We start from the raw sequence: 14263 nt of genomic DNA on the forward strand, positions 1-14263 counted from the left end.
ATACGCACGACATTTTTAAATTTATTTTTCAGTGTTTAAATATTTGAATTTAATCTGAATTCATGTTACTACTACTGTATGTTAAATTGTTTTCTTATATTTTACTTCTGTAATTACGCGCACGCTATTTATCTGTCAATATTAAAATACTTGAATAAAACCTGAATTATGAATATTATTCTATGTTATTTTGGTTTCTTATATTTTTATGTCTGTGATTCTGTTAAACTGAGTTTCCTTAGTTTTGCGATCCGCTGTTGCTGTTGCTGTTGGAGTAGGCAGAGGCTTTGTCAAGCAACTACTAAGTTGCTTTTCCCTCTCCCTGCTCTCTTCATTTTTGAAAACAAAAACTATTGAATTGAAACTTGCTCGGACTGGCGAAAAAGTCAACAGCCTTTCCTACCGCACGACACAAATAGAGCATGAGTTCTCCAATATTAATTTCATTCGAAATGACCTTGAGGAACTCCGTCGTGTCACGGCAGGCCTTACGGGTGGTTTGGCGACGCTGACCGAACGCCTGGACGACACGGAGAACCAGATCGCGGCGCTCTAATCTCCTTCTTTGTGGACTCCCTAACACAGAGAGGAAAACCTGGGCAAAGCCTAAACAGAAGGTTATCAATCTTTGTCCAGCGGCGTACCGACTAGATTCTTAATGGGGGGGAGGGAGAAGGGGGCAAACCAGAGCCCCCCCCTCCCCCTTCCCGGGGCCGGAAGGCGGTGCCCTTGGTATCCCTTGGGCGCCGCCGGCCAGTGTTTGCCCTGCCCAGTGGCGGCTGTTTTAGGGGGCGGGGGAGGGGGCAAAACAGATGCCTTGCCCCCCCCCCCTTCTGAGAACTGGGGGGGGGGGGGGGCATGCCCCTCCCCTTGCCCCCCCCCCCCCCCCCGGTTGGTACGCCCATGTCTTTGTCCCCATCATCTTGATATCGAGGTGATACCCAGACAGCATCGAACGTGCCCAAAGGCTAGCTCAATATCACCTTATCAAGAACCGCCAGATAATAATAAATTTTCATTTCTTTTTTTTATGAAATGAAAGAAAGAATCATGTCCAGTGGGAAAAAAAATTGAAGGTCACCGGCTTCGCCGTGTCTGAGGACTTTTCACCTCCGGCTCATCTTGCCAGGCGCGAATTGTTATCGTTCGTGCATGAGCAGGCTAAGCCGTTCTTTTTGCGTTTTATAACACTTTTTATTGGCCCTGAGTGGCACTTTTTTTATGAGTCATCGAATGCTGTAAAAAAGCGTTCTACTTAACTAGGCCGACGTTGTCACCGTGGTCAAGGGACAGGTCTCCACATAGCACTGCCCTTCCTTTGCACAAACATAAGAAGTGCGATGTCAAAACAGGACGAGGTAGGCAGCCTCATAACATCCACCGATTGTGACGTTGTCCTTACTGAAACATGGATGTCGTCATCAGTGACTGAGGCTGACATTTTCTCCGGGCACATCCGGTTTAAAGTATTTCGAAAAGATAGAAGAAGTGACCGGAAAAAGGGGGGGGGGGGGGTTGGATTGCAATAAATTAGTCTTTTAAATGCAACCGTGAGAATATTTTGTCGCCGCTGTCAATGCTGTGGTTCTGTTGTCCGCTTTCGCATAGTAAATATCTTATTGGTGTATGCATCCGACCTCCTCTACAGCAATTTATTTTTTCTTACCTATCTTAATGATGCCTTCAACAAATTGTAGCTGAAATATCCTCAGTTAAGCATCCTGCTTTTCGAGGATTTTAATTACACCTCAATAGATTGGTCTACCCTATCCGATTCCACCCCTCTTGATACGAGCGAAGGGCAAGGTTTCGTTGATTTTTGCCTCAACTTCAATCTTTCACAGCTTGTAACCAAACCCACACAAAAAACGTCCCATTCCTCCAATATCCTTGACCTCATTCTTGTCCTTGTCGTACGTGTGTCTTCTTTGTCTTGTTTCAGTTCGCGCCTTTTAACCTTTCAATCGATATGTACCAACTAGCCCTAACCAATGTTTTACTGCATCTTATTCTTGCTTCTGAGCCCGACAGCCTAAGGTCAATGAACTACCTATGCGAAATAAGTGACAATAAGGCAATTAACTGCACTTTATTTTTACATATTGATTTTAAATCAAAACGAAAATAACCCCGTAAAGTTATATGATCAAGGTAATTATCAAGGAATTAATGCCGAGCTAAATAAATTCGTTAGAGTTTTTTTCTTCGATTTTGATAGTCGACGTGTATAGGATAAATGGGCTAGCTATGTTTAAATTTAAAATTCGAGAATTATCTGGCATCTTTATCCGGACCGTCGCGTTTACCGAAAGCTCATCTGCTCCTTGGTTTAAAAACTGTCTGAAACATTTAACCTAAAGAAAAGCGTATCATTCATAAAACGAAGAAACTTTTCAAAACTCGGACTGGAACAACTTTTACAATCCGGAAAAACAGTTCACATCCGCAATTCGGACACAAAAATATGTATTTTATAACACCTACTTTCTGGGCATGCTTAAGATTAACCCATAAAAGTTCTGTAGAATAATTAACCCGAAGTATGATGCTGTTATTATACTCAAAAATGACGCCGACGCCTTCGTGTGTGATGATGAATCTGCAAATTTGCTTAATGGTGTGTTTTGTTCAGCTTTTACGCAGAAAATTAATTACACGTTTTCCACTGCTCCTCGTGCTTCCCCCATATCCATGGCTGGGCTTACTTTCAAAACTGCTGGCATTGCAAACATAAGAGAAAACCTTAGGCTTTCTTTATATGCAGGTATAGCTGAAATAAATGTAAAAATGTTTGAAGAATAGCAAGGAATTATCAAGCGTGATATTGGCTAAACGTTTTGCGCAGTCCCTTTCAGCTGGTATTTTGTCATACGAATGGAAGGTGGGAAAGATCGTTCAAATTTACAAAAATGGCGACAAGTGTTCCCCCTCAAAATACCGCCCCATCTCCCTAACACACGTCTCGTGTTAACTAATGGAGCAGATCATCTACTCCAAAATAATTCACTTCCTGACGGATAACCAATGCATCAAATCCTTGCAACACGGTTTTCGGAAACATTTTTTATCTGAAAATCAGCTTGCATGCTTTGTTCATGACGTGCATGTTAACCTCGATTGTAATATACAAACTGACGCCCTCTTTTTAAAATACGCCAAAGAATTTGATAGGTCTCCCCCATAGACATCTTATATTCAAATTATCTCAACTTAACTTAGATTCCTCGGCTGGATCATCAACTTTCTCACCCACCGACAGTAGCTTCTAACCGCTAACCAGGCAGCATATACGCTTGCAGAAGTCACTTCAGGTGTTCCTCGTGGATCAGATTTCAGCACACTTCTCTTTTTAATATACACTAATGCATACCCTTATTTCTCTTATCGTATTTTCGTTTTTCCGCTGATGATTGTGTCATTTATCGTCAGCTGACTAGCCCATCCGATCACCTACTCTTACAAGATGATTTGTTTTGTATTCAAGTATGGTGTGAAAAATGGCAGATGTCCCTCAACGTTAAAAAGTGCAAGCTCGTATCTTTTATGCGTCGTTTAATCCCTTCCGTGTTTTCCTATTTACTTAAAGGCCGACGTACACTTCGCGCTTTCCGCTTTTATCTGCCTCCTTCATTCCTATATTCTCTCCACTTTTTACAATGCCCCAGCTTGGCTCCCCTCGCAGCTTAGAAGAGCGGAGCGCTGCGAGGATTATCTTCCCTGCAGAAAACAGAGGTTCTACGTCGGCTTTTCACAGCACACCATTGCAAAATAACGATTCGTATAAGTATCTCGGAGGACACCTCTTATCTCATATCTCCCGGGCCACTCATATCAGCCACATCTGCTAATCGATTTCCAGGCCTTTTGAAGCGTAACTTTAACTGGCTCCTCCTCATCTAAAGCTGCTTGCTTGCCTACACATCCCTCGATCGTTCTAAACTCAAATTCGCATCTGCCATCTGGGCCCCATACCAAGCTTATCTCACCGAAACCATTGAATCAGTCGAAAAACGCATTACATTTCGTTTACTTAGATTCTTCTTCTTTCACAAGCATCTCTTCCCTTAGGATCCCTATACTCCGTTTCAGCTTCGGTCCAGACGCAGCCGATGCTACAAGCGCGAGCATGTGGCCCAGAACAGTGCTTGTACTGCACGAGCGCGCGTGCTTGTCAGGGATGCTGAAAGCCCGGAGCTCGCGCTTGTAGCTTTGGCTGCGTCTGGACCGAAGCTGAAACGAAGTATAGCAGTCTTATCTCCTTTCTGAACGTCGTGAGCTTGCTAGGTTATATCTTTCTCGCAAATTTTATTACAGCCTGTGCCTCCGGTCGTCGTACATTGCATCTTCAGTACCCCGTCATCTTCGTGTGGGCCGTACCCTCAATGTAGCGCGCCCACAATCAAGAGCAGTCACGTTTCAAAACTGTATTTTTACGCGCCGCCCAGTGATTGGAACGGTCTTCCCTCAAACGTTGCCGCAACTCCTGACAGAACAGAATTTAAAGAAACTTTATCAGATATCGTATTCTAGATTTGTGCGCAACTATTTTGTGTGTATATTTTTTTCATCTACTTCGATGTTTTGTATTTTAATTGTTTTTATGCGCGTTTTCTCGGTGATTTTTTGCCACCCGAAGATATTTTATGGATGAAGAAAGAATAAAACAATTAAAACAGGGACAACACAACCACACCTTTCAACTAGCAACAGACGAGTAAACTTTCAACAGCGAGCAGCCGACTATACCCAGGAGGAGAAGGGGGGAGAAGGGAAGATAAGAAAACGCGAAGTGCAAGTCAGAGTGGTGGGCTTATCTCAGATTTTAGAAATTCAACCTGTTTTCGTCAGCAGGAGAGAAGGGTTTGACACATTGTTTTTTGCTGTGGTCATGGCGAATGATTCTATCATCTCCCTGCCGAATCTGCTGTCATGCCACCCCAGGATTTTTGTTTCATCAAAGAGGGGATGACAACGCAAACACGAACGGGCATGTATGACTATGGGATGATAAGAATCTGGAGAGGCCTTAGAAACTTCTTTGTGATGTTCTCGGAGTTTGTGATTGGTGTATCTTCCGTTCTGTCCTATGTATTGATGGCCTCAGCTCGAAGATATTTAAATAAATAAATAAACCGCGACCTTGAAGGCCTTTGAAAATGTTCCTTGTTAGTTCACTCTTTTTTGAAAGTCCGAAGTTTCTCGGCGTTTCAAGCTGACTCCAGAGCTACGTCGCAGCATTAACAATCCCCTTTATACTGAGGGTTTTTGTAGTACCCGATGCCCACTGCACGCGCTCTTTTGAAAATACAAATGAATTGCCGATATAAAAATGTTTTCATGGCATTGTCAATGCCAAGAGTTCGTCCTTGGAGACGCGCTTTCACGTGCTCAGGAGTAAAAGAGTAACAAGAGCGTTCGGAACAGAATGTTCATATATCAATTTTATTCCGAACGCTTTTTTTTCACGCACCCCACAGTGCGCGAACACGACGTCAATGCCCAACGACTCACCATGACGTGTCGCAGCTATTGCTGCAGCTGTACTGTGGAGTTACACAGGACTGCTCAATTTTTTTTACAAGATAGCCCCTATGGGTTCTTCTATCCGCCGGAAATGACATTCGTTGTAGTTGTTGGAGTTGTTTATGTTCTAGTTGTTATAGTAGCGCCTAGGGTGTCCGTCGTCGAGGTCGCTAAATCTTCAAAAAAGATCACCCGAAGCCCGCGGGATTTGATCCTAAATGAAGCAAGATCGTTACCACTGAGCTACGTCACAATTTTATATATGTCTTTATTACATAAAATTTCCGAACTTTAAACAAATTTACAAACAACTAGGTGAGCACGTCACTTGGTGAACTCCAGAAATTGAGTTTCGCAGTACAACACACACGAGCAAAATGGGGGCAGTTTAAAAATCAGGCATCATGAGAGACCTGTCCAGCATTGTCAGCCGGTTAGGAGTATCGTTCGTACTCGTAAAGATTCCTAATTTTCTGAACCTCCTCAATAAAAGGAGATTTAGTAGTACGGGAGGTTGTCTCAATTTCCTTCTGTTTAGGGTGATGCCATGCTTTGTAGCACACAATGCCTATTGCACGCGCTCTGGAAATATAAACACAAAATAGCCGTCAACAAAATCTTGCCGTATCACTGTTAATTGCAAAAGCTCATGCCGCGATACGCGCTTTCATGCGCTCCGGAGCAAAAAAAGAAAAAGCGTTGGGAATTAAATGTTAAGATGTCTATTTTGTTCCGAAAGCCTTTGTTCACGCACTCCACAGTGTGTGAACGCAACCAACGTTTAACAGGACGCCGACGCCCAAAGGCTTCGCCATGACGTGTCGCAGCTTTCACTGTGACTGTACTGTGAATTAACGCAGCACTGCTCATTTTTATAACGTCTCAGTAAAAGGTGCCCTTAGAGCCTGACCGCATCGTCAGTGCATTTTGTTTCTTTTTTATACCCGCAAACACCTCTGCCGCATTCGTCGGTTGTTAATTTTGGTGAAATCGTTAACTATACTCTGTTCATCCTTAAGCTGAAACTGCAGCCAAAGCTACAAGCGCGGGCTAGTACGCACTTCTGGCTGCGAGACGTGCATTTCTAGCACTAGTGCTCGTTCTGCGGAAGAACGCTTCAAAGCACCGACTTGGAGCTCTCGTGCTTCAAATAAGGGTCGTGGCACCCTCTAGGGTAAAGAAATAAAAAAGGAAACAAACAAGTAACATTGCGAGCAACACCTCTCATCAAAGAACACGCTGCCCGAAAACGGCTCCCTTCCTTTTTTTTTTTTTCTTTTTTTTGTTCACACTGTGACTTCACTTTGTTGTTGGCTCCGACTGTTCTCTTCTGTGTAACGATGCCGACCGTGGCAACCGTTCTGGTCATACGATTGGCGTTTGTTTTGTCACGCGATGACGTGGTCCGGCCGATTAACCAATGAGTTTGTTAGAATGGTGTCACGAGTTATAATATGGCGGATCAAATTAAAATAATAATGCAAAAAAGCGCGCAGTGCTGCTCGTTTAGCCCCCTCGGCGCTTTATTCTTCCAGAGGCGACCGTCGCAGTGCCATGGCGTTTAACTTGTACCGTCTTCATGACACCATAAAAGACCCTCTTGAAGCAATTAATTTGCTTCAGGGCATGGGCCTGCTTCTGGGTTCGTGTGCGTGCCCAGAGTGCGAAGCTCCGATGACGCTGCAAGTCCGCGCTAGATCTGCGGATGGTTATTCGTGAAGGTTCGGTGTGTGGATGACTCGTGAACTGCCCAAGAGGAAGCCGGTCAAGGTTCAGTGCCGGGGCGAGGTCTCGGTACGGAGCGGTTCCTTTTTCGAGAGATCGCACCTGACGCTTCCCCATTTCATGAAGATCATCTACCTCTGGTGCCAGAACCTACCGTGCGCCGTCATTCAGCGGGAGACTGATGTCGCAAGTAAGACAATAACTGATTGGACGAGCCTTTGTCGGGAGGTTGTGGTAAATGCCGTCTTTACGCATTCAGAAATGATTGGCAGCGAAGGCGTGACTGTAGAACTAGACGAGAGTATGTTCGGGCGGCGAAAGTACCATCGCGCCAGTGGGTTTTCGGCGGTGTGAAGCGTGGCAGCGGGTGCTGCTTTCTTGTTCCCGTGGAGACCCGTGACGCTAAAACCCTGCTAGGGCTAATAGCCAAGTGGGTCCACCCTGGAACAAGAATAATCACTGATTGTTGGGCAGATGACGCTCGCTTCACGCACCTCACCGTTAACCACAACCTGCACTTTGTCGACCCGAACACTGGTGCGCACACCAATACGGTGGAGGGCACCTAGGCCCACGTCAAAAACTCTCTTCCATCTGGACGGCGCGAGAGCCACTATTTCACTGGTCACCTTGCAAAGTTCATGTTTTGGAGGAGAGAGAAGGCGCGCAGAAACACTGATAGATTCCAGTCATTCGTCGCCGCGGCCGCCAAATTCTACAGCCCCGACGCAGACAGGGACCTTCCCTATAGTGCGAAGGACGAGGATTCTGACGGCCCCGGTGACTTCGAGTGATCCGCTGCGCTGAGCCCGTCTCCCGCCTGCGTGCATAAAGACGACTTATGCGCCAACCGCTCGTCAAGTGCTCGTTACGTCAGTTATAGGTCTGGTAGCAGTCTAAACGGCCCTTTTCAGGGCCCCCATATTTTGCAAACGGAGCTGTGTTTTGAATGCGTCACCCCGTGTCTCTGTAAAAAGTTCACAGGAAAGACCCAGCGAAGGTATGTGGTCCCCAACTTGGATATCGCGTGTTATGATTCAAATAAAAATTGTTCTTGCTTATTTCGCGCCTTTGAACCCAATAAATGCCGCAGTTGCAGTCGTCCCGCGGTGCTGTTGCTCGCCCATTCGCCGTCGGCGTGGCTCAGCTTCGTCGTCTTTGCTAGCGGCGCACCGGCGAAGGCGGCTTTTGATCCGACTAAAGGCCGGTTCAGACACTTGCGTTTGAGTGCGTTTGACTGCGTTGCGTCGAGAACCGAAAGCGAGTCACCGGCACATCTGTGCTTCGTATAAAGCGTGGAATCCAATTCAAGGAATCATCTGGCACGCGATATAAGCAGCACGGATGTCCTGGTTTCTTGCAGCCGCAACGCAGTGAAACGCAGTCAAACGCAAGTGTCTGAACCGGGCTTAACCGCTCATTCACACTGAAACCGGATCCGCGTTCGCAAAGCGGTTGCGAACGCGGTTGTATAAAGACCCAGTGTAATCGCACGTGCACTCGATGACATCAAGTGCGCTTGAAATTGTACTGGATCTTTACACAACCGCGTTTGCAACCGCTTTGCGAACGCGGATCCGCTTCCAGTGTGAATGAGCGGTAAATGCCGCCGTTGCAGTCGTCCCGCGGTGTTGTTGCTTGCTCGATCGCCGTCGGCGTGTCTCAGCTTCGTCGTCTTTGCTAGCGCCGCACCGGCGGAGGTGGTTGATCTGACACACCGCGTTCGGCTTTGGCTAGCAGAAGGCGTTCGTAAAGTGGCGTCAGCTGTTGCTGGCTTCACGCGGCGGTACCGTTCGTGCTTTTATTCATTTGGCGTTCGTTGCCATGGTGACGGCGAGGAAAGCAGACGAACTTTTTGATGCGGAAGAACGCTGCGGCGCAGCGATACCAGGTGGGTTCTAAGGCCCTTCCCGCATGCTTTTCAATGGGCGGAAGGCGAACAAAAAGAGTTCGAAATAAGGACTTAACGCAGAAGGCTGCATTTCTCCAGCGCCTCATAATTTGACAAGCCTTGCACGAAAAGCATGTTTTTAGACCGGAGTTTGGAGATAGTTTTTTTTACAACAACATGGGTCTAAAGTATCAATGTGTCCAGTTGGCAAGACCGTAAAAAATTCGATAGACACAAACTTCATGCACACGATGAGACTTCTCATTCCTGCAGCGTTCGTTTTCTTCAAGTCTTTCAGCTCTCAGATGTGTATAGAGTCACTGATGAAAAACAACGGAAAACAAAATTTTTTGTTTTGTTTGCCAACATTGTGTTAAAGGGGCGATTCGCCTAGGTTATATCAATTCTGCATAAAGCTGATGCAGCGCCTTCCTTACCGGCGTTGACGCAGCCCGGCGAGAGGCAGAGCTTGGCGCTGTCTCCTCCGAACCCTGCGCTTCCGATGAGTTGGTCCGCGTTCCAGAAAAAGAGAACATAGCACATGTACACAACTCACATTAGACACACAGCTATATGAAACGCTGTTACCATAGAAGGTGAAGTTGTTTTAGTTAGGGACAACAGACAAATAGAAGACTCAAATCGTAGCCTCCTATGCAAGGGGCTATAATTTGTTTGTTTTACTTGTCTGAAGTCGTTTGAAGCTGTTTTCTACCAGCTGTACTGCTACCATTTTGTGAACTCCGGTAACAAAACCCCTTTACAACCATCACGTCTTCGTAAAACCCTTATAATACGTTTCTCTCCGTCGATCTCAGGAAATCTCAGCAATTTCCGCACGTATACTGCCCCCACTATGCACGGGAAACTATGGTTATGTATGTGTTATTAGCTTCGACAACTAATATTGACCAAAAACCCTATTGAAAATTCTAATTTGTATGAGAAATTTCTGTGTCCAATAAACACATATGGATCATACAAGATATATAAGAACATATAAGAACCGAATAAGAACCATATAAGAACTATATAAGATATATGAGAACATACAAGCACCATATAACGAACTAGTGGGAAGTTTCTTATAAGCTTCTTATGGGGTTCTTATATATCTTATATAACTCTTATATGGTTCTCATATAATTCTTATATGGTTCTTATACGTTCTTATATGTTCTTATATATCTTGTATGATTCATATGTGTTTATTGGACACAAGAAATTTCTCATACAAATGATTTTTTTTTACTAGGGAAAGTAAAAATGAATGGCATATAGAGTGTATAATAGGACAGCATACATAACTTTTTTAAAGGTATACACTTCACTCTGTCAGTAACAAACTGGTTCTACCGTAACAACGCTGTCACATTTCCTGGATTTGCTGGGCGAGATGTTCTTGGTCCTGTGTGATTCGAGAACTGCGTTATCAAAAATTGTGCAGGGACACACAAATCACAGTCTGAGTGCACTTGTAGTCCAGCTGTTAGTTTGTACTGCAGGCCTCGCGACACAGTATCCCGACCGGGCCGAAAGTGGTGGAATCGTACATTTCTTAATATGAGAACAAGGGCTGTTTCATTTTTAAATGCGTGACCTGGAAAAAAAAGCAAAAGAGCTGAAAATACTTTTAACGTGCGAAGCCATTATGTATGCCATAACTTTCAAAGCGATAACTAATTTTAGCAAATTGCGCGGGGTATTTTACTTAATGAAGTAACCTCGCTATATTTCGTTTCACATAAAATGGTATATCTAGCCTAAAGAATAGCTGTCGTAGGTCTACATGGCTCGAGATTTTTTGCGTACCTTTACGCTGCTAAATTATCAAACCAAAATAACAAAAATTTTATGAAAATTTAATTCAAGAAGCTTGCACTTTGCTACACACATTTTCGTTTCGTCACTCGACGAAACCTGTGATACCACAGCAACTAATCGTGACGTACCCCTTGTTACCAACATCGAGCCGCTTTCCCGAGACACCCGAGATCTATGTCGGACCAGAGCCTCCTATATAAGCTTATATAGATTGCTCTAGTAGGATGGGCTGCGAGAGTATCATAACATTACAAACAAGACTGTCTCTGGCCATCTAGCGGTTCAGTGCCGCGACTGTGGTCGCGATCCCCACTTCACAATATACACTGTATTGGTGCGGGATGACGACCCTTTAATAAGATAAATTATTGAGACAGAAGATCATACGACTCGATGACAAGTGTATCAGCTAGCGCTATTCCCCAAGTAATATAATATAATTATATTACTTGGGGAAGCAGGCAATGAGATGAGCGCGAATTTCCAGAGTATTTCTTTTTCTTTGTACCATGGTTCTGTTTTTCACGAAGTAGAAGACCTGGAAGTCATCGTTCTGTTTGTTGTTCTATATGCCTTCCCCTTTTGTCCTTGTTTGGAGCGCGTTGTTGCTGTTAATATGAACCCGAGATGGCGTTGAGCGGCGTGACCGACGCAATGACAACCGTTGGGACCGAGAAGAGCGGAAGACGAAGAGCCTTACGGAGACGGCATCCTGATCTGGTTACGGCCCGGTTTGCTTATCAAGTGCGATGCAATTCGAAAATATCCAGACGCCCCCCCCCCCCCCCCCCCCCCCTTTCATATGCTTTATTCTTGAAATCGCGATCTGAAATTTCGTGGAGACTTTAACGAGGAGGTTCTCTGATACAAGGTTTTTTATAGAATACTAGTGACCGCATTTAAGGCTGGAGAGGTCCTTTAAGTCCGGACGCAGCCGATGCCACGAGCTGATGGGACCAATGAGACAGCGTAACAATCTCACCATCATGGTGTTCGTCGTATTTTTGTACGTGTTCCATCATCGCTGAACAAATCAGAAATAAAAAGAGGCCTAATGACTTGCGCCCTGACGCTGTTTGATTGGTCCCATTAGCACATATAGAGTCGGCTGCGTCTGGACTTAAGGTGAGACAATGTGTACATTTCCAATAATGGCCTTTTGCACGCAGCCACTTTTGTCGGCTGAACTGTGGAGCGCTTTTTGAGCATGCGCAGTAGCTTCCTTCTGCGGAATATCTGACGTCACCCATGCGTCCAAAACCTGACGACTCGGAGCTTTTCATCTGGGCGATAAGCGCTGCTCTGTGTAGGACGTACTAGAGTGCCAGCGGGACATGAAGGCGCCCTAGGACGTACTGTGCACTCGAAACAAGACCGTGATCAAAGGTTGCTTCAGAGCACAAAGACAACCAGTTACGACGGACAATTGGAGGATCCCAGAGAACAACAAAGCTGAGTATACGATTAAGTCGGAAAGAGGGGATCTGCGCAGCTATAGGTACCATAGTCAAATAATACCCAGTGGTTCAACTCAAGGCCACTCCTTTAATCGCGCATACACAGAGCCCCTCAAGCCGGATGGCGACCACTGAATGTGTAAAACTAAGCAAAAACAAAAACAAGGGAAAATGGCGAAGATAAAAACATGGCGACAATTGAATGTGTAACACTAAGGAAAAACGAAAACAAGCTAAAAAGTATTGCAATAAAACAAATTGAGTACGGTAATGTTAATATTTTTAGAAAACATGATAAGCCCGGTTGTGATGATATACCAATATGAACAGGAAAAATCGAGCAGTGACCATTAGCTTTAGAAGTTAATTACCCTAACGAAATCCATAGTTTTAAACTTCGCCGGTCGCGTGGTCGGTGTTGCTGTTCTGTGAATGCCTCTTTCAAAGCATATTTCCCCGCTTGGCGTTTTAATGTCACGTCTGTTATCGAATCACGCTATGGATGCGTTCTAGATGGGCCTCCTCGGGCAAGAAGCCAAAAAGCCGGAGACTCATTTGGCCGTTCGGAATTCCGGGATTCCGATTTAAGTTCGTTATGCCCAAGTCCGACTAGAGCGAAAAAAAAGTAAAAACCGAGAGCGACAAGCCTCAAATCAGATTCTTTCGCGATTTGGCAGGCTTTGTAAAATAAAGGGGGCTATGTGCAAACACGATCATCATGCACGGGAGAGTATTTTTAGCAGGCCTACAATCACGTGTGGTTACTTCACGAGCACCGAACGAAAGAAGTCTGCGAAAGGTAACATCGCCAGCATGCTGCATGTGTTGGAGGCTTGTCAGTGTCGGTTGTTTCTGTTTGCCGGCCTAGTGGGACTAGGGTTTTATTGGTGGCTGCAAACATTACTCAAAGTGTTCGTGCTATCTTCCGCGTCAGGTGTGGCACAATCGTCTTTTCTCCAAAGCAGTGTATGTGACCCGGTTAATTTCTTAGGCATATGTACGTAAACGTGACTTGTAAAACGGTTGAAAGTAATGAATTGCTTGTTCACGCCTCATGATTTCGCAACTTTCACGCATCGAGGGTTTCACACCACTTTACTGGAAAAATAAAATAAAATTTCGTGGCAAATGACGATAATCAGGAGTGAAACTGGGGTTCACCAATCTGAGAAATTATAAAAAGAAACGTTGGCATCCAAGTATTACCACATTCTATAAAAAAGGATATTAAAAAAAAAATTCGCACCACTTTAAAAAGGTAATTTACCAGTCGTTATATTTGCAAACAGGCTGAGCAATTTGACTGGGTACATGGAACATGCTTCTGAATTGACTAGTCAGACGGATTTATCTGAAACAGCGCTGTTCGAAAATGCCAGTTTCTGGGGCTTACGCCTCTCTTCTATCCCTCCTCAGGATACCCTGTGGGAATGGCGGCATCTCGCACCTGTCGTTCAACATGCGTGGAGCCCCCCGTCGTCAATTTCCACACCTCATTTATCCCTGCTTTTTACGTCAAGCAGTGAGACCCACAGTACTTCTATAATTTAGAAGTATAAGATTATCACTACGTTCGTTCACTGCATGCTATTACTTTCTTGTTCCAGTATGATGGTTCCTCGGAGAATTAAAGAGAATCAGTAACCAGGGGGATAAATTGAGAAAACTCAAAAGGCGGCTCATCATCTGGGCCACAAGAAAAAAATCAAAGACCGTATGCTGAAATTTGTCGACATAGAGCTTCATTCTTTGGTGGCAGGGCATTTTCAGGTCATATTTGTGCATGAAGTGAACCGCTACTGGAACTAGGTAGACTCATCCTATACACCGCGACCTCTGCAAC

General features: G+C 44.9%; 1 protein-coding gene across 1 annotated transcript in view; it reads right to left on the minus strand.

The window, feature by feature from the left end:
- Nucleotides 1-14263, minus strand: part of LOC120836840 (neprilysin-2-like) — a 91005-nt gene that overhangs the window by 59505 nt on the left and 17237 nt on the right. The window contains exon 3 of the mRNA XM_040205923.1: nt 9577-9690. Coding sequence (XP_040061857.1) covers nt 9577-9690 — 114 coding nt within the window. The remainder of the gene's footprint in view (nt 1-9576; nt 9691-14263) is intronic.

Source organism: Ixodes scapularis, unplaced genomic scaffold, assembly GCF_016920785.2.
Source record: "Ixodes scapularis isolate PalLabHiFi unplaced genomic scaffold, ASM1692078v2 PGA_scaffold1__304_contigs__length_218370807, whole genome shotgun sequence".
Lineage (NCBI taxonomy): Eukaryota > Metazoa > Arthropoda > Arachnida > Ixodida > Ixodidae > Ixodes > Ixodes scapularis.